A 23,087-nucleotide genomic window follows, 5' to 3' on the forward strand; every position below is an offset into this window, starting at 1 on the left:
CCTGTACATTCTTTGCCCTAATCATTTTCAAAGCATTTGTTCTCCACTTAAGCCCTTTGCATCAGGTCCTCTTTTTTCCCCTCCCTCCCCGCTCCCCCCCCCCCCATGAGCCCTTGATAATTTATAAATTATTATTTTGTCATATCTTGCCCTATCCGGCATCTCCCTTCACCCCCTTTTCTGTTGTCCGTCCCCAGGGAGGAGGTTACATGTGGATCCTTGTAATCAGTTCCCCCTTTCCAACCCACTCACCCTCTACTCTCCCCGTATCGCCCTTCACACCCCTGGTCCTGGAGGTAACGTCCACCCTGTTAATTTGATATTTTAAAGGAGACATTAGAGACTATCTGATCTGTATAAAATTTATATGTTGTGCTTGCCCTTTGCAAATGATTAACACACTCAGTACTAGAATCTTACACGTGTTATAATTGTTCTTTTTGAAATGGCTAAACTACTTACTTAAATGCGAATCCTTGTTCCCTTATGGAAAAAAGAATTCCCTTTGCATTTATTCTTGGTGATTCAGCTTGTACTAGATTTGTCATTCACCACTCTCTGTGAATCGTGGCTAGAGCCAGGCCAACAGTTTTAGCTTAACTGGAATTGCTCTCTTCCTGAAATTTTACTGTATTTCCACTCCTCACCTGTCAACACAGTTAGGTTCCAAAGACCAGGTTTCTGTATGAAAATGAGCATTATGCAAAAATGGAAAACCTTATATCATTACCTAACTGCCAAACTACTGAGAATCATATCCCAGCCAATCCAGCACCTTACCTTAATCATCACGGCCAGTGTTAGTCTCACCTAACACACTCTAGTGTTCATTATTACCATACAAATAATGTAGATGTGCAAAAATAACTGGGTAGTAATTTTTTTTTGTTTCACTACTGTAAATGCTAAATTTGGGAAAGCAAGTTAGTTAATAAGTGAGTGGGTATATTATTAAATTTCTCTGTTTTGTTTTACTCTATTTCTTTGGATCTTTTCTATTAAAGATATTTTTGAATGAGAGAACATGTTAATGGCTTAACTGGTGAACTATTTGCTACCTTGAGATTAGAGTAAATTTTAGAAACATCAGCCACTAACTTTCAGTTCCTTCTTCACCATGAAGAATGATAAACTAATTTCAATTCCTATTTGTGTCTCTTAGCATTCTCCATCGGAGCCCTTTCTAGAGAAACCAGTGCCGGATATGACTCAGGTTAGTGGACCGAATGCTCAGCTAGGGAAGAATGAAGACTACCTACAGTCAGGAGGACAGCAGCCACAGCAAAAGAAAAAGAAAAAGAAAAACAACCACATTGTGGCAGAGAATACCAGTAAAAATTTTGGTAAAGATGACTTCCCTGTTGGGGTTGATAACCAAGAACTAAATAGGAACTCACTAGGTGGGTCCCAAGAAGAAAAAAAGAAAAAGAAAAGACAGAAGGCAAAAAAAGACCCAAAAGAACCCAAGGAGAAGAAAGAGCCCAAGGAACCCAAGACCCCGAAAGCCCCCAAGATTCCCAAAGAGCCAAAGGAAAAGAAAGCAAAAACGTCCACACCAAAACCCAAATCCAGCAAAAAGTCCAGGTAGGCTACGGGCAGAATCACAACCGCACTGAACACTGCTAGCCTGTGAAACCAGAGGGGAGGCATTTCATTCTTGTCATCCTTGATTCCACCCCACCCCCACCCCAATGTTGAAAGTAAAACTTAACCTGCCTTATTTTTTTCTTTATACATTGGGAGAAATTTAAGAATCAGTAGTTATAAACTGTTGATTTCGATGGTGAATTATAGACATCTTATTGGGTAAAAATTATTTACTATTTCAAAAACACTCTTTTGCATTCTTGTACAAATTTGTCGTTTAATAGATATAATCAGGTTAGTTATTTGCAAGCATCGACTGGTAACCTCATCTTCAGTTACCTTTGCACGTAAAACTGGGAAGGAAGACTTAGAGAGGAAAGAAAGGCCACCATATACCACTAGCATTTCAGCTCTTTCCCCCATAAGTTGGAACAGGAGAATTAATTATCTCCATTTGGCAGAGTAAGCCTTCCAGGGCCAGAGTGGGGATTCTAGTGGGCAACGTGGGAAAAATCAACTAGCAGTTACCCATTCGATATGCACTCAAGGGTAGCATGCACTTTAGGTTCTGGGAAACAGGTTTCTTGCACTCATACTTCCCCTCCATTCTTCCTGCTGTAGCACTGATACCACCCCCGCCCAGGAGGCATATTTACTCAGTAAGAAAAGCCGAGAGAAGACATTGAAGACTAATTTTTTCATTTGTACTGAACATTTCTTACAACTGTTCTGAACCAGTTCCAAACATCTGAATCTGTTTTTCAGAATATGGCTCATGTTATAAAATATACTTTCCAGATGGATGTCTGGTCAGACTTGGTTAATATGAACCTGTTTTCAAACTCCATTAGAAATCATGCTCCACTCCTTACACCCCCATTTGTTCACATACACATACACTCATTTGGCAGTTGGCATGCATTGACTTGTCCTCCTTTGGATCAATGTATTTAAACGTGTCACTTTTAGATTATCCTGTGTGCGCACGTATAGCCACACAATTAGAGGTAATGGCGCCTGTGGTCAGACAGATATGGTGTAATAAAAATATATTTTGATTTTCAGCCTCTCGCTACAAATACTTAAAATTTTGCCATCAATACATTTAATATTGCCCAAATGATGAAATTATGACACTTAACTCTGTTTATAGAGGACTTCATTTTTGTGTTTACTTATTGAACATTATTTCATGTGCCTCTTAGTTGAAAATCATTATTTTCCCCCTTATGTACATTTGTCTGAACCTAAACGGCATTAGAAGTTCTTTTTATTAATTTCAAATATGTTTTCTTGTGGGCTTACTATGTCCAGTTACAGTATTAAGTGTGAAGTATTCGTGATGAGCAAAGGAACACGTGCTTAAGATATCGGTTTATTTTATGAAGTGTTTTTTTAATGTATAAATACCTGTTGTGCAACTGAAGGAGCCCTCATGACTCACTGAGCTGCCAAGGGCAAGGTCAGCAATTCAAAACCACTACCCTTTCTATTCTCCTAAGTAATGGCACTCTCAGAAACCCACTGTCTTACAGGGCCCTATGACTTGGAATTGACTTGATAGTGTGATTGTGCAACTAATTAGGGGAGGAAAGATGTCCACATTTCTTTAATGGAAAGAGAAATCAAAGGAAAATCTAAAAAAGAATATATGCTTTTTCCTTTAAAATATAGGAGTCTGTGTGCTAAAGTTTTCTGGGGCTTAGAAAATATACCTCCTTTATGAATTTTACTGCAGAGATATGTCTGATTTCAATTTCTATCTAATTTTTTGGCATGATCACCTAATTGTAAAAATTGATTAGAAGACAAGGAACCCACAATACTTGGTAAATCAATTTGTAAGCATGTTGTTTCACACAGGTTATTCATCAAACTGATTCTACCAACCTTTAAAAAACTGTACTTTAGAATATTTGGGCATAGATACTAACATGCCAAAAAGATCAATGAAAAAATTTTAAAGTTCTTTAATGGGTTTTAAACAACTGTTTGAAATGTGGGTCATTGCGATCTAATTATTCCTGGAAATCCCCCATGCCTATTGGGTGTAAGCATCAACCCTCTGTTAATCCACTAAAGAAAGCCGCTGACAATCCCCTGTGCTTGCTGCCAGCTGTCCGGTGTGCACTACAGAAGTCTCGGGTGCAGGTGAAGTGACCGCGTTACTGGTCCTGTGCAAGGAATGGCAGTAGAGACACTACTTTTGAGAGGAAAGGGTGCTTATTTCCTCTCCCTCCCCCCCCCCCCCAATCCAAAAAGGTCTCGTACTTTTTTCTTCTGTTATATTTACCCACTTGTCTCAGTCAGAATCTCGTGATGGAGGCTTTTACCCCGAGCGCTGTGGAAATAACTGTATGAAGCACTGCTGCTGAGTCTGGTGATGCTCATTGAAAAGGGAAATCTCTTTATACACCTGAGGACTTTAGGGTTTTTGCAGTCCCTCTATTGGTCCCTCTATTGGTGGCTTCACCAATTGTAGATAAAGTCTTGCTCATTTCAAGTGGAGGGCTGTGAGGCAGTCCTTGTCATCAATGGCCAGTCAGTGCTCGAGATGGGGCTGTTTGGCTAATAATATGGTAATTGAATCAAGGTTTTAAGTAAATTGACAAACCAAGTCCTTATTCTGTTAAATCACAGTGGTTTCTCTTGGCCCTATGAATTGAATTTGTTGAATTGCTTTATTTTGCTAAGTCTAGAAAGGATGTGTCATACCCATAAAGAAAGGATAAGAAGAGTATATATAACTACATGTAAATTCTGAATAATGTAACAGTGCATGTAACTTGCCCATAGAGCGAAGAAGGTAACAGGGGTTCTGCATTATGTTAGTCTTAGCATTCAGTTGCCACGGGAGTTTCCTTTTAAGCACAGGAATACATTTTGTGAATTTTTTTTGTGCAAAATCTTACGGGGTACCAGATATTTTCATCCTTGATTAAGTTAACTTGATAAATTTGTTTATTGGAAAATAACTTTCTTACACAACACTGAAATAAAGGAAATAAACAGATGTTTGGTTCAGAGCTACATCTTTCCTGTACAACTCCTTATTCTACATCGCTCTATAAAATGTTCTATAAAATAAGTTCTGTAAAACAAATGGGAGTCTTATGAGTGTGGAGTGAGGAGTGACTGACTGGCCCTAGGTCCAGGTGGCTCTGCATTGTGTCTGCCATGAAGAAAACTTGTTCTACTCCGTCTCTACACTGGCTTTAGTAAAGGCACATGGGGAGTGGGGCTGTTGGAGAGAGGGAAGGTCTTTCTCTACATACTTTTGTGAGGCCCATATGAATTAGGCTGGATTGTCTAGAGAAACAAAGCCAGCCAATGATACTCATCTGTTTAAGAAAGAACTTTATATCAAGAAATAATTTTATGTCAAGAAAGCATCACCACCCAGTCCAACTCAAGTTCATGAGTCTGGTGATAGTCAAGGTGCCTTTCAGACTCACATGACACAGAAAGGGGAAGTGGTAAACAGGGAGATCATAGGCCTATGGGTGGAGTCATGTGGATCCAAGGTCACTGGAAATATGGTAGGGTGCCAACAGCTTTCTAGATTGGCAGCCACATGGAGGCAGACACAGAGTCCCACTGAGGAGGAAAGTGTAGGAAGAACCAGGAGGAGGGGAGATTGTATATGGTGACTCATAAAAAGCACCCTCCTCCCCAAGGAGGCGTCAACAGGCTGATACACAGGTTGGACTCCACCCTTACACTTTCCCACAAGTTCAAGTTGACATAAAGTCTAATAACCACACCATCTTACCATCTTATTCTCCCCTTAGTTTTCCATAGATAGGTGTTTGAGGCTTGAATTTGTAGCCATTCTCAGTTAACTGACCCCTTTGACAACTAAAATATAATCATACCTTTCTGTCCTATACAGGGAGATAAATGAATATTCTGTATTCGCATATAGAATGCCATTGAAACAACAACAAAAAAGGGTGTTTAGGACCACTGGGGAAAATGTTGAATATTATAATGATCACCTCTTCTCTTTGATTTAGACCATCTACGTTTCCCATTTCCCACTTTATGTTGCAGGTATATTCACCTCCCTGTTCTCCCCCCTCCACACACACACTCCCACACCCTTACTGTGTTTTTATAGCTTTCAAATATTGGGTGGTTAATATTGCAAATATAACTAAGATACTTGGGGCCTGGAGTGGCTGCCATTTTGCATGTAGATGGATTTATGATGTTGAAATAGGATTTGCATTCTTTCTTGTTTTCAATGATTGTACTGTTGTATGCATGGCCCTTGTGACATGAGAGTGAATTTGGAGGAAGTGCTTTCTTTGAATGACTCTTGAAGGATTTGTTGGCCTGTTTAGCTTTGTAAAGATTCTTGGAATGTACATAAAAAGGGGACCTGGCCCCAGATTGTGACTTGAATAGTAACGCTTCACTTAAATGAATCAGTTGAGAGTTGCTTGTACGTGCTCTTTCTAGAACTTTAATTTCTTCCTTGTTCCATTCTTCACCTGCCAATATACATGAAAGTTAATCAACAATTAAAATATTATATTTAAATTAAGAGAATGATTATTTTGAAATTATATATTTTTAACTGAAAAGAAATAGACTATTCCTTTTTTATATGGAAAGTATAAAAGTATTAAGGTACACCATTTGTAAACCACAGTATTATTATTAGCAATATAATTGCTAATAATTAACAATTAATAATGCTAATAAGGCAGAATTCAGGTTTCTGCCTTACCAAGGGATAAACTTATTTTTGGAAGGCATAGAGTACCACAAGAGAATTTTATTAAGAAACTCCTAAAGAAGAACTCCTTCGCAACAAGCATGCTACTCTTGATATTTCCTTTTCTCCTACATGTATACCAAGTGGTTTTTAGAGTTCATGCCATAAGATTCTTGGAAATTTCCTCTCGGAATACTAAGGGTTTCTGGGAAATGTAGTCCCAAGATATAGTCATGTATTCCACACATGCTCTGTTCCAATCCCCACCTTGGCTTCCTTGCTCTCTTTCATTCCCCCACCCCAATTTCTTATATGTAATTTTTTATGGGCTCACGGGCAAGTGTCTCCTTCTGCAGCTGTGTCCTGCTTATAAGGGGCATATAGTATCATCACCCTATCTTCATGAATAGAAATCTCATCAACCCTATATGAAGCAGGGGAGCAAGCTCTTTCAGTTAGAGACTTAGGGGTATGAGTCGTTCATAGGCCTAAGCTTGTTCATGGTCTGCTGTCTAGGTTGCCTCAGTATCGACTGTGTCTCTTGTTTCAGAAAATTCTCCCAACAGTCACACACAAAGGTTATCCTAGGGGAAATTCTTAATCATAATGAAACAAAAGAACAGAGAGGTGCGGAATAGATTGACATCCACCAATGCTGTGCCTGAGAACGGTATAAGACCAAAGGAACAGACTGCACTGTGGTTCTCCCTACTCTACCTTACTAACAGTCTTCAAAACAGCCAGCAAGGGGCTGGTTGGTGTAACAGCCTGCAGTGCTAGGACAAAAATGATGAATTTTTCCTACATAATCTACCTTTGAGGCTACTTCCTAATTTATTTGGGTGTGCACATGTGTTTCTGTGTGCCTGGCTTTCTTTTTCTAAGCACATTATTTCTTGGGGCTTTTTCTAGGATTTGCCCTGGCCATTTGTGGAGTTTAGTGGTTACAAATATGTGTATAGATAGAGAACTGAAAATAGCTGTTGGACTGATTGATTCAAGCTATAGGACGGAGGCAGGGCTCCGTGTGCAGGCTGCCGTTTTCTGCACAAGTGCTTTTTGGCTTCTTGCACTAACATGTTTATCCCTTTTGATTAGAGAGGTTGAAGATAGCACACAGGTAATTAACCTGGACTTTAATTGGCTTTAAAATGACGCCCATTGCAGGCTATTTAAATGCACAGTGCTGCTGTTCCACTTGTCTGTCGTCACCAAGAAACTTGGTAGTGTTATCAGAGCCTACATTTATCACTTTGGTCTAAGCCATTCTTTTATGTCCTATGGTGATTGATAAGTTTCTTAAAGATTATTTCTATTTAACTATAACCTAAGTAGGGATGAAAGTTCTTAAAAATGACATTACCCAACCTGAGTGTTGGGCTAAGAACTTTTTTCTTATGTTCATTTTACAACTTGCAATGCTGCAGTTTCCACGGTTTGTCATGACATTCTCAGTACCACCCACCTAAATCTTCGGAAAGGCTTGGTACATTGCTACAGCATATCTATTTTCCTGAAAGGCAATCATGTTCATGGTGTGAGTAACTTGTGTCACCTTAGTAATTACTTAAGTAGACTCCAGGTGAGATTTAAACAAGGTAGCTTCTAGAAAGGGAGTTCATCCTTTAACCTTAATATAGTCCAAGGCGAGAGCTTGTGAATGTTTCAAGTGGGAGACAGGATGAAAACAGGGCTTCTTGTGGCAAATTTAACACTGTCTGATTGCCAACGTCTGCTATGGATTTTGACAGTTCAGCATTAGCATCTTTAATCCAGCATCTATTTCCCTAAAAGGCAACTAACTAGATAGGTAATTAACATAATTTTCGATTGGAAGCTATAACAAGTAGCACATGTGGAGGTAATCAAATTGTGCTTGCAGGTGACTCACCCAGCAGCGGGGTGGTTGATTGAGGAGGATGAGTAAATTCCAGGTTGTCTGTAAGCCAGTGTTGCCATCAAGCCATCAAGCTTGGCCTTCTTTAGGTGAGGATGCACCAATTTAGATGGTAGCATCTTTACGCTTATCTACTGGGGCAAACAACCTGCAAGACTAGGGCAGCAGGTGATAAATAAGGATTATAATAACAGGTGGTAAATGTATGACAGACCGAAACTGGCAGTTTTTTAGGACTTTGAAATAGAAAGCCAAAGCCCAATGCCTTTAGAGAGTTTTGAAATATCCTTGTTTCTGCCTGCAGTAGGCATTTCAGCCATTAAATTTTTTTTTCTTTTAAGTATTTTGGCTCTTCTAATCTATAAGGAACTGATATAATGATAAACAGGCAAATGTTCTATTGAGCTTCTTTCTTGTGGGCAGACTGCTCCCCCTCCCTCTTTTCTTATTGATGTCTGGGGGCAGATTTATAAACTGGGGTGGAGTTATAAACTTATGTCTTAACACTATTTTTCCTGTGGGATTTTTAGGATACAGAGAAGCAGGTTTTATTATAGCCTCTTGTAACTTTTAAAATGTCATTAAGTTCTCTTGAGAGCCTTGGTTAATGGTAGCTAGTTTGCTATTACAATGTGGACTACTATTTTCAGGCCAAATTTCCCCACTGCCTAACTTAATACAAAGAACATCACTTGTTCTTCAGAGTCTGAGGATTAAAGTTCTCCCAGTTTTTAAGGATACATCTCACAGGTGTGTCTGGAGGCTTTAACCCCTCGCTTCCTTTCTGAAAGAACAGAGATCATGGAAGGCTTGAGCTTCATCTTCTTGCCTGCTCTGAACCCAACTGTTTGGGAGTGCTCAGTCCCCTTTCAAACCTGAGTTTCCAGAATTAACTGGTTTTTCCTGGGCAACCTCCACTACCACACCTCCTTTTGGTGAGGCCTAATTGTCACCAGCTCTGGGGGCAACTAGCAATGTACTCCACCCCCCCGGTTCACCTGTCAGAAGACTTCTTGTGCCTCTTGCATAGCGTCTGGGGTTTATAAAGAGTAAAGATAATCCTTTGAGGATTGAAAAATTCTCAGTGGACCTACAATAGGGGTGAAAAGCTCTGAGATATCATCCCACCTCTCAATGGCTTCTGACTGCTGCCACCTCATCCATTCTGACTCATAGCCACCCCACAGTGCAAAGCAAACCTACAAATACTCATGATGGCAGAAAGCTTCCCCTTTTCCCCACCGGTGGTCTTGAACTGTTGACTGCCAAAGCCTAACTGTACTTCCTCTGCCACCAGGGCTCCTTGATGATGTTTGGAAGAGACAAGTACTGGAATGCTTAGCTTTCTGCAGCTTTCTAGGGACAATAGCTTTGTCCCAGACCTCAATAGATTACATTATTATAAACCCTTTGTAGTAGTTACTTTCATACAAAGGATGCTCTTAAAATATCCACAACATTCCCACATAAAGACCTTAAAGAAGCATTTAATCTAGTGTCCGGTTTTTCATTTATTCCATTTTATTATTTATTTTTACAATTTTTGGATCAGTTGTAATTCTTGCGTCACCTTTCAGACTTCCAGAAATCTTAATTTGGTTGGATGATGAACTCCAAGTTCCCGTTATTAGTCCTTTTTATAAACACAATCTAAGTTTATTTTTGTAGAAAATGTTTTTTGTTAAATATCCCAGCAAGTTAACAAAGCAAAAGCTTATCTGCCTGTGGCAACACTCGAAGTGGCCATGGGTAAGGTGTTGTAAATACCCACTGACACCCACAGATTGTTGATAAAGACTTGATAGGGAAATTCTTGAACAAATGCAAAGCCAAACCAGGTTAATACAAAGTCAGAAGGAATGCCAGAGGGAAACATAATGCAGTGCTTAAAACTTTCAGATATAACATCAAAATTAGGAAACCTCTGTCATTGTCAGTTTCTACTGACCCAATGTACTCAGTATGATAATTAACAGTTGCTTGAACTGACCATTAGCCTAAACTTGCCCTGTTGAACGGCTTTGTTTTCACTTTACCGAACCGCTTAACAGGAAGGTCATCCCACTGCTACTGTAGAAAAGAGAATAATTCTCATGTGACTTCGTGTGGAAGGTTTGAGGATCCACACCGGTAAGTTATAGACTATACAATACAACTCCTCTCTAGTGTTCACTAAACAGGTTTGCCAGCTTTGGTTAGAGTCTGATTCAAATGTTAAGAGGAGTCATCCTATGCTAACTAGCCTGTGGCAAGACGAACCCTTTCAGATGCAAATACCCTTGATCTTGGAAATAAACAGATTTACTAACCTTTTTCTAATTTATGAATACACCCACCAAAATCTATCTAATGGCATAAATAAAACTTTTCATGGTTTTAAACAGCTCTTATAATTATTCTTAAGGCATAAAATTGAAAATACTATTTAACAGTCCTCAATATAGCTATATCTCTTCTTTAAAAGGTATATGAACTTCTAATTAAGCAAACATTTGTTAATTTACCATTAGCAAATAACTTAGAGACCTCAACCTTAAAGTTGTTATATCTATATCTCTCTATGTATATGTTTATATATATTTATCTTCATTTGTTCCTTATAAGTATTAAAACTTTCTTATTCATAAAGCAGTGCATATCATAAAATCAAAGTTGACTTCTTAAGGAAAACATCCATATACACTTCCATCTAATTATCGTCCAGAATTAAAAGTTACCTCTGAACCAAAATCTTGTTTTAGATGGCCTTGTTATACCTGTTAAAATAAATAGGAGAAGTTTGTCCTATTAAAAATATATGTGGAGCCATTTGTTATCAGAGGAGTGGAGAATATGTAAAATGTTTTAAAGTCAGACTTCCGCAATGGAGGCTTATTTACCCTTTAGCCAAGAGCACAGGTAACATCCTGGTGGCTGCCATCTTTGACAAAGGCAAGATTTTCAGAAATTAATGACAGTATACTCACCACCTGATTTTCTCTACACCCAAGAATGCATTCTAGTAAATCTGATCTAAACCACTTAAATCCAATGCTCCCTTCTCCACTTTAGACTCACCACGTTCTCCACAAGGGCAAAAGAATAGGAAGGCATTTGAATTGCAAAGCACGCTCAAGGAAACAACAACCTTGTTTTCAAGATCAAGACCGAGAAACCTTGAAGAAAGGCAGGCTCACAGACAGGAAGAAAATAGTTCCATTCTAACCAGACCTTTCGGAGAGGTTGGCTAGAGGCTAGACTGATAGACCCCAAGTCAAAAGTGAACTAAGGAGAATTCTTTACCGAGGTTCACCTCTGGGATCTGACTGGATTCTTACCCTGGAGTTGAAGAAGATGCAGAATTGCAAGGGATCCTGGCAGCTGCTCCTAGTTCAATCCCATCATGGTGAAAAAGAGCGATTTCAGTCCATTGGGCCTAGGCCTCCTGGTTTGACTTGCCAGGTATATTACTAGAATTCAGGTTCTTGTCTTCCCAAGAGAAAAATTTGTTTATGGAAGATAAAGGGCATCGCAAGAGAATTTTATTATGAAACTCAATTAGAAAGAATTCCTTCCCAGCTAGCTTGGCCAGTCTTGGTATTTCTTGTCCCCCACAATCATACCAACCAGTTTTAGAGTTCATGCAGGTATGAAATTCTTAGGAACTTCTTAAGGTAACAAGAGGTTTGGGAACTGTCCTAAGATATTGTCGTGTTCTGCGTACATGCTCTATCCAAATTACCACCTTTGCTGCCTTAGCCTGTATTAGTAATAATAATATTTTTGTAGAAAATTTCTTCTTGGGAGTTTAGTAGCTTTTCAGATAGTATTTTCTACTTAGGCAACAAACCTAAATGTGACATATTTTTCTTTCCTTACTTTTTTTGTTTTTAATAGTTTTACTGGCACATCATCCACATATTCAACAGTTCAATCATATCAAAAAGGTTGTACAATAATTACAACAATCAATTTTAGAACATTTTCCTCTTAACTCATTGTTATTAGTGTAGTTATTATTTTTTTAATTGTGGCAAGCACATACACAACAAAACATTCTCCACCTGGACAGTCCAGTGCCCTGGGTTATACTCATGTTGTACAACCATTACCGATAGCCATTTCCAAATCACTCCACCACCATTAACATAAACTCAATGCCCCTTGAGCATAAACTCTTGCTTCTTCACCCCTGGTAACCATTGGTCATTTTGGTCTCTTTCTTTTTTTTTTTAGTAGTTTTCCTAAAATAATATTCACATATATCTTTCCATAGTTAAATTGCTTTTGAAAACATCATCATAATCAGTTCTAATGTATTCTCCCTTGCAGCATTCATTGTACCCCAATTCCACTCATCCTCTCTATCTCCCAACCCTGGTAAACCATTGCATCAGTTACTGTCTCTATGCATCCACTCCTTCCTGTGCTTCATAAACTGGGTAACCTAACAGAAACAATAAAAAACAAAATGAAACGGAAAATAATAATATAAAGATAGAACTAAAGACTAATAAATAAAAGGCCACTAGCAATGTTATAAAAGCCAGAGAAGACATTCGTGTCATGGAACAAGTGAGAAAATCTGAGCCTAGAGCAAATTCAGGCTGGGTCAAGAGGGATGTCAGTTGACCAAGTATTATATTTATACTATGGTCCATGTGCCACAATCAAGGTTACAATAATCTCTGTCTGATGGTAAAGCTGTTGGAGTCCCTCACCTGTGGTTGGAGGGGACCTGCTAGAGGCTAGATCTGACTAGAAACTGTAGATAGATTTTGGTCTCCCACTGTCCTCCGTAGCCTTCTACCAATTGTGTGTTCAAAATTTAAATGTTGCTACTTCTCCCTTCGTCATATTTAGATTTTGTTATATTTGGATCACATAAGCTGATGTGCTTCTTCACTGTTCAAAGTTGAATTCTCACTTAGATAGCTCTCTGTTTGAATATACACTTCTAACATCAGACAAATTTCCAGTTGATAACCAGGCACCATCTGTTTCCTTCACCACGCTTTGCGGTAGCTCTATTATCTGCAGTTGCTCTTCATGAAGGCTAGTATCAAGCAGGTCCATGTTATAAGAACTAACTGTACCTGATTGGGGCTAGAATTAAGAAGGAACCCAGAATCCATCTGCTTCTACATGGATTATGAATGACTCTGGTTTACTTAGGTGGTTATATTATGATAAACACAATTAACAATAATAATACAACCAAAAACAACACAAAAACCCCCAAACCAAAAGAAACACATTGTCAATCATCCCCCCTAAAGTATAAGGCATTAATAACATCAATAATTTATCTAGCAGCATTGATTAATATCTATTTTATAGTAAGTTCTTATGTATTTAAAATTTTTCAATTGGTATTAAATTCAAAAGCAAACTATTAGACCATTTCTATCAATATTTATAAATCTTCAGCTACTCATATACCTTTCCATCTTATTTATGGGTAATAAAAGATAATAAGCTAACTTATTTTATTTAAATTTACATTTTTTAATCTATGATTTATTTACTCATAGGCTATGAGTTAGGCTTGACCCAGGGCTTTGGGCAATTTGAGAGGTTCGATTAACTGTTGTACCCTGTGCATTTAGAAGAATGTATAGATTTCCTAGACCTGGAGTGTGAAATACACTTCCGATCGCCTTCTGTGTAGGAGAGAGAGAGACAGCCCATGCTTAGTGCCAGTGCTGGAGTTAGGGTAGAGAATACTTACACATTCAGAGTCCTGACTACCGCTGTCCTCTTCATTTGTTTCTCCTCCCAGATCAAGAAAATACTGTATATAACAATTGCGGTGTCTTAGAATCTGGCTTTGCTTACTACCATGGCCTCCTCTTTCCAGTCTCTGATGTCCTCAATTCCAAGCAACAGGTGTGGCACCCCAGCACCCAGTTTTGCTTATTGTTCTCACCAAAGTTCATGTCATTTCATCGTCTTTTTAGCCCCTCGTTAGGTTTTGGTTTAGGATAATCACCACTATCTTTGCTTTGCCTGTGAGCGGCTTTCCTCTTTGCTAACTCCCCAGAATCAGCGGAGGAAGCCAGGAGGAAGTAGCATCAGCCCACTGTCCACTTGGTTAAGTTTTTCCTCCTTGGGAGGAAAGAGAACATCTTAACACTAACCCTTCAGACAAGTTCTGCTGGCACATCCCCTGAACCAAGAGCAAGGATTGGGTCTCAGTAGCCCTCCTGGAAATTCCGTTCCTGTGGGTTCAGTGAGTTACAGTGGATTCTGAAACAGTGACTTGCGGCCACTTGGGTTCATGTGTTTGAGAGTGATGTTGAGCTTGCTTTCAACCCTCATTGCTGCCCATGATATAAAACGTAAGAGGTAAGGAGGCCAAAGAGCGCAGTAAGAGGGTGGTAGAAAGGGACTTTTCTAGATAAATGTTGGTTTGTAAGGATACCTAGTGGCATAATGGATTTGCTTTGAACTGAAATCTGCAAGGTCAGCTGCTCAATACCACCAGCTACTCCAATGGGTTCTACTGGGCTTTGTATTCTTGTAAGGTTGTAGAAGCAACAAAGCCCACACGGAAGAAGCACACCAGCCTGTGATCATGAGGTGTCGATGGGATCAGGTATCAGGTCATCCAAGGCCCAGAACAAAATCATATCCATGGTGAATGGGGGTTGGGGGTGGGTATGGAGTGGAGACCCAATGCCTCTCTGTAAACAATTGGGCATCCCTTCACAGAGTGGTCACAGGAAAGAGATGAGCCAGTCAGGTGCAGTATGGCACCGATGAAACACACAACTTTCCTCTAGTTCTTTGGTGCTCCCTTCACCCCACTAACATGACCTCAGTTCTACCTTACAAATCACATTAGAGATGAGCATGCACACTGCTACAGATAAGAGCTGGTAACACAGGGAATCCAGGATCGCTAAACCCCTCAACCCCTCAGGGTCAACAATGAGAGTAGAGATACCAGGAGGATTCGCGGAGGGTTAGGGGGAGAAAGAGGTAATTGATCACAAGGATCAAACTAGAACCCCCTCCCCGGGGAATGAATAACATAAAAGTGGGGGAGGGGTAATGGAGGATGATGTAAGATATGAAAATTATAATCTATAACTTATCAAGGGTTCGTGAGGGAGAGTGGGCAGGGAAGGGAGGGGGAAGAAATGGGGAGCTAATAATCAGGGGCTCAAGTGGAAGAGAATACTTTGAAAATGATGATGCAGCATATATGCAAATATGCTTCATACACTGGATGAATGTATGGATGGTGATGAGATGTAAGAGTCCCCAACAAAAGTATTTTTGTAAAAAACAATTTCCAGCCTTGGAAGTTCACCGAGCCCATCTACCCTGTCCTGTGTGGTCACGCGGAGTTGGCATCAGCTCAGGGCAGTGACTGACTGTTCTGTATTGCTTCCAAGCTTTTCTTGAGTGGAATTGTCGGGTAGAGTATATATTGGCATAGCAGATGTGGTTGTGTCAGGGCTGGAAGTAGAAGGGTGATGTTTTTCATTGAGACAAAAGAATATGAGAAAATGCTTTGGAAAAATATGGAACTCATAAATGTAAACTGTAATAGCTAAGTGATATCAGTCATCTTCTGCCAAGCAGAGGCCTCTTTCAATCACTGTGTGCATGGGCAGTGATGACTTCCAGAGAACTGGTTATCTGAAATCCCAACACTGACAGCTACTTTTACATGGAAGTTTCTTGGGCTTAACTTTAAATTTTCAAAAAAGGAAGTAGGGAGTATGAATTAATGGAAAAAGATAGTCAATGTTGCTTCTTTTAAAAAGAAAGGGAAGTGATTGAAAATAAAATTTGCAAAAAAACCCCTGAAGTTTTTCTTAGATATACTAAATATGTCTTTTGAATACATCTGACTACTTTATAGAAATTGTTTAATAGGAACCTAAACTCATGTGTAGCCCCCAAAAAGCAATATAAAATATTTTTTAAAAAGAAAATATATGTAACCCCGACATCTATAGGTTTAATGTGATTTCATGAACTTTCAGCTTCTTCTAATATTATAACCGATGAGATCTTCCTTTTTGAATTTACCATCTGGCCTGCCTCCTTTTCCATCTATATATAGCACCCAAGTAAATTGTGAAAGGGCGGCAGGTCTCATCTGTTGTGCCATCCAGTCAGCACATCAGAGGAGATCCGGATGCATCTAGGGAACAAGGTTCTGACTGCCACAATCTTCCTCATTTGTCCCCCTTGTTGGATCATTGAAGTACGGAATATAAATAAACATGCCACCTTAGAATCTCATGTAAATAGCCATGTAGTTGCCATACAGTTGAGCACTCATAAGCATTTACTGTGGTACAAGGACACTGAAAGCATGATTTTTGCTTCTGTTTTGTAATGTCTAATTTAGTTCATTCTTTTGCATTACATTACATTGCCAGGCTGTGTTATAGAGCAAAAGTGCCTAAAACCTGTTTGGGATTTCTGTAATCAGATGACAGATTAATATTATTTCTGGAAGATCTTTATTCAATGGATTTTTAACTTTAAGTGGTAATTCTTAAACATTTTCTTTTAATTTTAATAAATCGTTTTATCAGGGATTTTAATAGCTGTTAAAACAATCCATACATCAGTTGTATTAAGCACATTATATATATGTTGCCATCATCATTTCTAGAACATTTTCTTTCCCCCCTCACTCCCCCATTCTCCTCCCCTCGTGAACCCTTGATAATTTATAAATTATTTTCATATTTTACCCTGTCCGCTGTCTCCTTTTACCCACGTTTCTGTTGTTCTGGAATGGGGCAGGGGGAGTTATAAGTCAGTCATTGCAATCAGTTCCCCCCCTCTCCCCACCCCCACCACCTCGCTACCCGCATGGTGTCGCTACTCTCATTATTAGTCTTGAGGGGCTTATCTGTCCTGCATTCTGTGTGTCGAGCAGTTTAATGGGTACCAGTGTACATGCTGAAAGGTACGACTGGAGTCATGAGAGTGGAGGGGAGGAACCATTAAAGAGCTAGAGGAATGTTGTGGATTGTGTTGGTGCTATACTGCACCCTTGCTGCCTCGCCCCTTTCTTGTGAACCTTCTGTGAGGGGGATGTCCATTTGTCTACAAGAGGGAGTTTCGGTCTCCACTTAGATCCCCCTCCTTGTTCTCATTGAAATGGTTGTTTGTTTGGGAGTCTTCTGATGACTGATACCAGACCCTGTATTTTCTTTCTTTTAAAACAGTACTCATTTAAAAACTTGTCAACCTTGTAGCCATCCTCAGGGCTTGGCCATTGTATTATTAGATTTGAAATTATCCACGGATGATTACGAGTTACCAGGATGGTTTTACCAGAAAAGATGTCAGAACCCAGGATAGTGCTGCATCAGAAGGTCAACTCCAAGGAGGTCAGGTGCCTTCGGGCCAGTGCCCAGCCAGGCGGCTCTAGGTCTGGTTCTCACAATGTGACTGACAGAGCTAAGGCACAGCCATCTTCGAAGCTGAGTTTTCTTATCTGTGGGAAGAAGTGTGCTTATTATAAATGGAAAGCCAAGGCATGTGGACTTGAAATACATATCTGAAAAGAAATAATTAGGTAACTGGATCTCTCAGCAATTTCTTTGTTGGACCTTGCGTATTAGCATATATCATAGAAGTACTTGGTTGTGTAGTAGCTACCTAAGGTAACAATTTAGATTAAGTTATTTTGTTTCTTATATTATTTGGAGCCCAGGTGGCACTCAGGTAAGCATTGAACTGCTAACTGACAGGCTGCCAGAAAGATGGGGCTGTCTGCTCCTATAAAGACATACAGCCTCCGAAACCCTATAGAGCAGTGGTTCTCAACCTTCCCAATGCCGTGACCCTTTCATACAGTTCCTCCTGTTGTGGTGACCCCCAACCATAAATTTTTTTTCATTGCTAATTCATAACTGTCATTTTGCTACTGTTATGAATTGGGCGACCCCTGTGAAAGGGTTGCTCAATCCCCCCACCCCCAAGGGGTTGCAACCCACAGGTTGAGAACCGTTGCTATATAGGATTTACTTCATGGCAGTGGGTTTGGATTTTTTTTTTAATTGATAATTTTAAACCTTGTTTTTAGCACTTTATTTTATCTTACAGCTTGCTTCTTTGTTTTTTAACTCTATTTTTAATTGTTTTAAAAGCTTACAAGTAATAAGTGGTGCTTAAGAGGGAGCCCCCTAACTCTATTAACAACTTTTACTATTCCTTATGCTTGCCCAGATGTTTTTACAAGTGTGTAATGCCACAAACAAACAGAGGGAATCTCTTACTTCTTAGTTAAACTAATTATTTATTACAGTAACAATATAAAGTATGAAGATATCCTTCAGTACATTTGTGCATATTCCAAATGATCTTGACATAACATTGTGGACAAGCTGGACTCTCTGGAGGGGAATGAGATGTAAATGCGGCCTCAGCCTCACTCCAGGGTGATTTTCTCCAGTGCAGTGTGCGTCTTCACTACCTTCTCCTGTCTAATGGCCGATGTGATCGAGAATGCCCTTGCCTTTCTCTGACATCTACATTCACTGGCCATATTCTTCCCATCACAGTTGGTTCCACAGTATGGTTCCTTCCTAAATCTTTCTACAGAAGATTAAATCATATATTCCCAAACTCTTTTGGCCTATTGCCCCCTTTTCAGGTGTCGGGGTGGTGGTGGTGGTGGAGGAATTGGTGGTGGAGGAATTGCATAGCATCTTCCTGGCCATTAAAAAGATTTGTGCTAAAAAAAAAAAAAGATTTGTGCTGTAGCCCATAATCCAGGAAATCAAGGATAAAGTATAAGTATCTGAAATTTTCTAGTCACCCTGGATCAATCCAGTGTCCCCAAGAGGTATTGCCCACTTTTGGTAACACCGATTTACCTCCTTTGTTGACCTTGTTGTTGTGAGGTGCCATGGAATTGGTTCAGACCCGTAGTGACGTTTTTATAACAGAACAAAACAGCTCGCCCCCCCCCCCCCCACCGTTCTTCCTGTGCTTGAACACATTGTTGCAGCTATGGTGTCAGCTCATCGCCTTGAGGACCGTTCTCTTCGCGTTCCCCTTCTGTTTTACCAAGTATGAGGTTCTTCTCCAGGGACTGGTCTCTCCTGACATGTCCGAAGTCTGTACGACAAAGTCGCACCAGCGTGGCCTCTAAGGAGCTTTCTCAAGGCGACTGAAAATACCATGGCTTGGGTCAGGTGCACCTTAGTCCTCAAAATCGAGTCCTTGCTTATCAAGAGGTTTTGTGAAGCAGATTTACCTAATGCAATGGATCCCTTGACTTCTGCTTCCATGATCACTGATTGTGGGTCCAAGGAAGACAAAAACCTTGGCAACGTTAGTCCTTTTTTCTATTATTGATCTAGTTGTGAAGATTTTGGTCTTCTTTACATTGAGTTGTGATCCGTATGGAATACCACAATCCTTGACCTTAGTGAATGCTTAATTATATTATCCCCTAAAAAGTTTGTAGCAAATTATCACAGACAGCTGACTTACTAGTAAATTCTGTTCTTTGCTTAAAGCCTTGCCTAAAAAGACTTCAGGCACTCTCACCAAAAAGAATGAGTTATCTGTGATGGGTCTTGGGTCAGATGGGTTCGATTAGCTTCACTCCAGGCAAAATCACCCAGCAGGTCATTTTGAACTCTTACACTCATAGCTGCATATGAATTTTCCATGTAGGTAGATTCCCCAGAATGCCCCTCCATGTGACATTTTTACTGAGTGCCATGTTTCTTTCTGTCAGTCCTCATTTCTAACCCCTTTGGAGGCAGTCAGAGAATTTTAGAAGTTAGTCTGGCAGGCACAGCCCGAGTATCATTGAACCCAGCCCTGTACACTTTCAACTGCCCTCCCGCATGATTCGCATCTCAAGTTGAAATGTGAAGTTTCCAGCTGCCAGAGCAACAGGCCCCAGCATCCCACAGCCTCCCAGTAAAACATTTTCCTTCCACGGTTACCAGAACTTGTCTAACTCTGCGTCTTGATTATTTCAATCCTGAAGTGAGATATGAACAACTTTGTGAGTAGGAGGGGAAGTATGTCGATGACATTGTTTTTGCCTGAGTTTGGAAATACGCTAAGTTCTCTATTCTGATAACACTTGAGTCTTGTTTTAACTGAGCTACATGGGTGTATCATCATCTAGCCACAGTCTGTGTAAGATGTTCTCTCTCGCTGATACTGAGTCCATTCTGACTTGAAGTGACCCTGTAGAACAGGGTAGAACTTCCCCTACTGGGGATGCAAGGCTATATGTCTTCACCGGAGCAGAAACTTCATCTTTCTCCTGAAGTGAGTGTGGTGGGTTCGAATTGCTGACCTTTCAGTTAGTAGTTCAACACATAACCCACACCGCCACCAGGACTCCCTTAGGATATTCTTTAAGTCTGTTAATAAAACATTCCGTTTAGTGCTTGGTACATCTAAGCGTTATATATGTGCTTATTGTTGTTATTGCCTTTACTTGCCAATTGATCAATGAATGCTTATTAGTACTTACTAACCCAACAATGGGGGCATATTAGGGTGGATAGGGGGGATGCCAGTCAAACAATTTCAGCTTTTTAAAAGTTTGTGTTGTAGTTGGAGAAATGTGAATATTCACACAAACAGCTGTAATTTTAATGCATTACAGTAATGTCAACACAGTATTTTGCATATTTTAAGTACATATACCTATGGAGGGATTGCAGGTGTGGCATAGCTCTCTGATCCAGACTGTGAGACCAGAGGCATCCTCTGGGATGAAAGGTACATCCCTGAGTCCTGAAGTTGAGTAGGGTGAGGGGGGCACTGGTCGGAGAGATAGGGGTGTGGGGAAAGGAGAATAAAGCTGTCATTGCTAGCTGCAAGAGTCTCAGAGGGGCCTGTGTGCCAATGGTCCAGACATATTTGTACTTTAGTGAGATTCCCTGGTGCAAGCATGGAAGATGGATTTGTGATTGGTGCCGTAGTGGTAGTGCTGTGGCACCAAACTGTCACACACAGAAGTGTGAGAGATGGAAGCAGTTTCTCTACGGCTCTAGAGGTCGGTTCCTTGCTTTTCTTGTGGTCCTCACTGGCTGCTTTGTGGGTTGCTATGGGTGCAGCATAAGCTGGTCCAGTGGGCAGTCATCACTCAGGTACACTGGGGGCTAGGTATCTGTGCTGATAGCTTAAGAGGTTTTGGTTTGTTGATAACATTCTAGTCGCCCAACCACAAGAAAGATCTTCCTTGTACATTGGTTATAAACTTTTGTTATAATTTGGATGAGGGATGGGTGGGCAGCTATGTTTTGTTTTTGACACTATTAAAAAACACAACAACATTTTTGACCCTTGCAAATTTAAATAACATCTATGAAGTTAGAACTTGTGTCTTTCCTCCAGCAGGCTGACACCGCAGAGTCATGAATGTGGAGGTGGGATGGGGCGGTAGAGTAGGAGACAGTACTGGAATAGTAAACATAGTCATGTGTGTCTGACTTAACACATTATACCACCTTGGCCCAAAATTTAGCCCGGGGGTGGGGGGCGGGGGGGCGTGCGGCTAAACCACAGCCAGTGAATAATACATTACCTGGGTTTAACATTTGGTCTTTCCTGATGTATTTGAGTTTTAACTGTTTTTTACCAGACACTGGTAAAGTTTTCATACATAGTCTCAGCTAACTTTCATACCACATCTTGGAGGAAGGTGTAATTATTAATCTCATTTTGCAGATGAAGAAATTGAGGGTTGGGGAAACTTACAACCCAAGGTCATAAGTGGTAAATGATAGAGTTGGAATTTGCACTTAAGTTCACCTAGCTGAAAGGAGTGCTCTTCCCTACCACACTATTTACCTTTACCTGATAAAAGCAAAAGTGTGGAGTTTTCATGTCCAAGCTGTTAAGACAACTCTTAGCAAATTGCAAAATAGTAGCAAAGACAATTTGTGTAACTCTGTTATGTTTTCAGGAAGACCTTGAGGATTTTCAGCTGTTTTTATTTTGTCTTTCTTGTTGCCATCAACAAGAAGATAGAAGCTTAGAAATTCTTAGCCTCTCTGAAGTCCAGTAGTAGTGCAAGGTCTAATGAGTTTAGAAATCTTTCAGCAATCAGATCTGGTGTAAAAACTTTTCTTTGCCTACATGTGTTTGTCTGGCATTTTGAAGAGGTACCAAGACTGACTTTTAGCCCTCTTGGAGTTTCTGTGTGGGCCCTTCTTAGGAAGGGCAGATGGAAAAACATTCGCACGTCTCTCCTTCAGCGTATTGATATTCCACCAAACCCAGGCTCTGCTCTCTTCAGGATGGTGAGCCTTTCATTCCTCTAGGACAGAGCACCAGGTCACAGCAGCCACGCCAGAATTCAGTGGTGCACTTTGCTGTTGTGGAGAGGTCAGTGGGAAAAGCCCGAACTGCCAACTTACTTTACCTGGCAGTGGTTCAACTCTTTGACAGGCCTACCTCTGATTTAAACAAATGTGAGAAATATGTAAAGTTTGGGGAGCAGTTTTGCACTGATTTGATAAAAGAAACCACAAAACACTGCAGCGCAGGTGTTGAGAATGTTTGAAAGCTGATTGAGGGAAGCAGATGGCTTTAGTCAGTGGCATCCAGCCAAAAGAGCAGGTGCTGGTCACGTGACTGCTGGTTACCAGGGTAATCTGATTGCTCTTGGCGTGCAGATGAAAGGAAAGGGGCCCAGTGTTCAGCTGTAGTATTGTATAATTTGTGGCAGTTAGAGCGGAAATAAATGCTGGAAATGGAGCCTCATAGTAGGGGAGACTTCTGTCCATGTGTAGCATAAACACTAGGACAGTTGGATGAGGAATTGTATGGATTTTTTTTTAATTTGAAAAATATTATGCTCTCTGTGGTTCTTTTGAGAACTCGAAGTTTTAGAACACAGCCTCCCTTCTAACCACTACCCCCCCACCAAATAAAAAG

General features: G+C 40.2%; 1 protein-coding gene across 3 annotated transcripts in view; it reads left to right on the plus strand.

Moving 5' to 3' along the window:
* Positions 1-23,087, plus strand: part of CHD7 (chromodomain helicase DNA binding protein 7) — a 274,681-nt gene that overhangs the window by 154,823 nt on the left and 96,771 nt on the right. For all 3 annotated transcript variants that reach the window (XM_075549703.1, XM_075549705.1, XM_075549704.1), the window contains exon 3: positions 1,163-1,584. In XM_075549703.1, the coding sequence (XP_075405818.1) occupies positions 1,163-1,584 (422 nt within the window). The remainder of the gene's footprint in view (positions 1-1,162; positions 1,585-23,087) is intronic.

This window comes from Tenrec ecaudatus, chromosome 5 (assembly GCF_050624435.1).
Source record: "Tenrec ecaudatus isolate mTenEca1 chromosome 5, mTenEca1.hap1, whole genome shotgun sequence".
NCBI classification, from domain to species: Eukaryota; Metazoa; Chordata; class Mammalia; order Afrosoricida; family Tenrecidae; genus Tenrec; species Tenrec ecaudatus.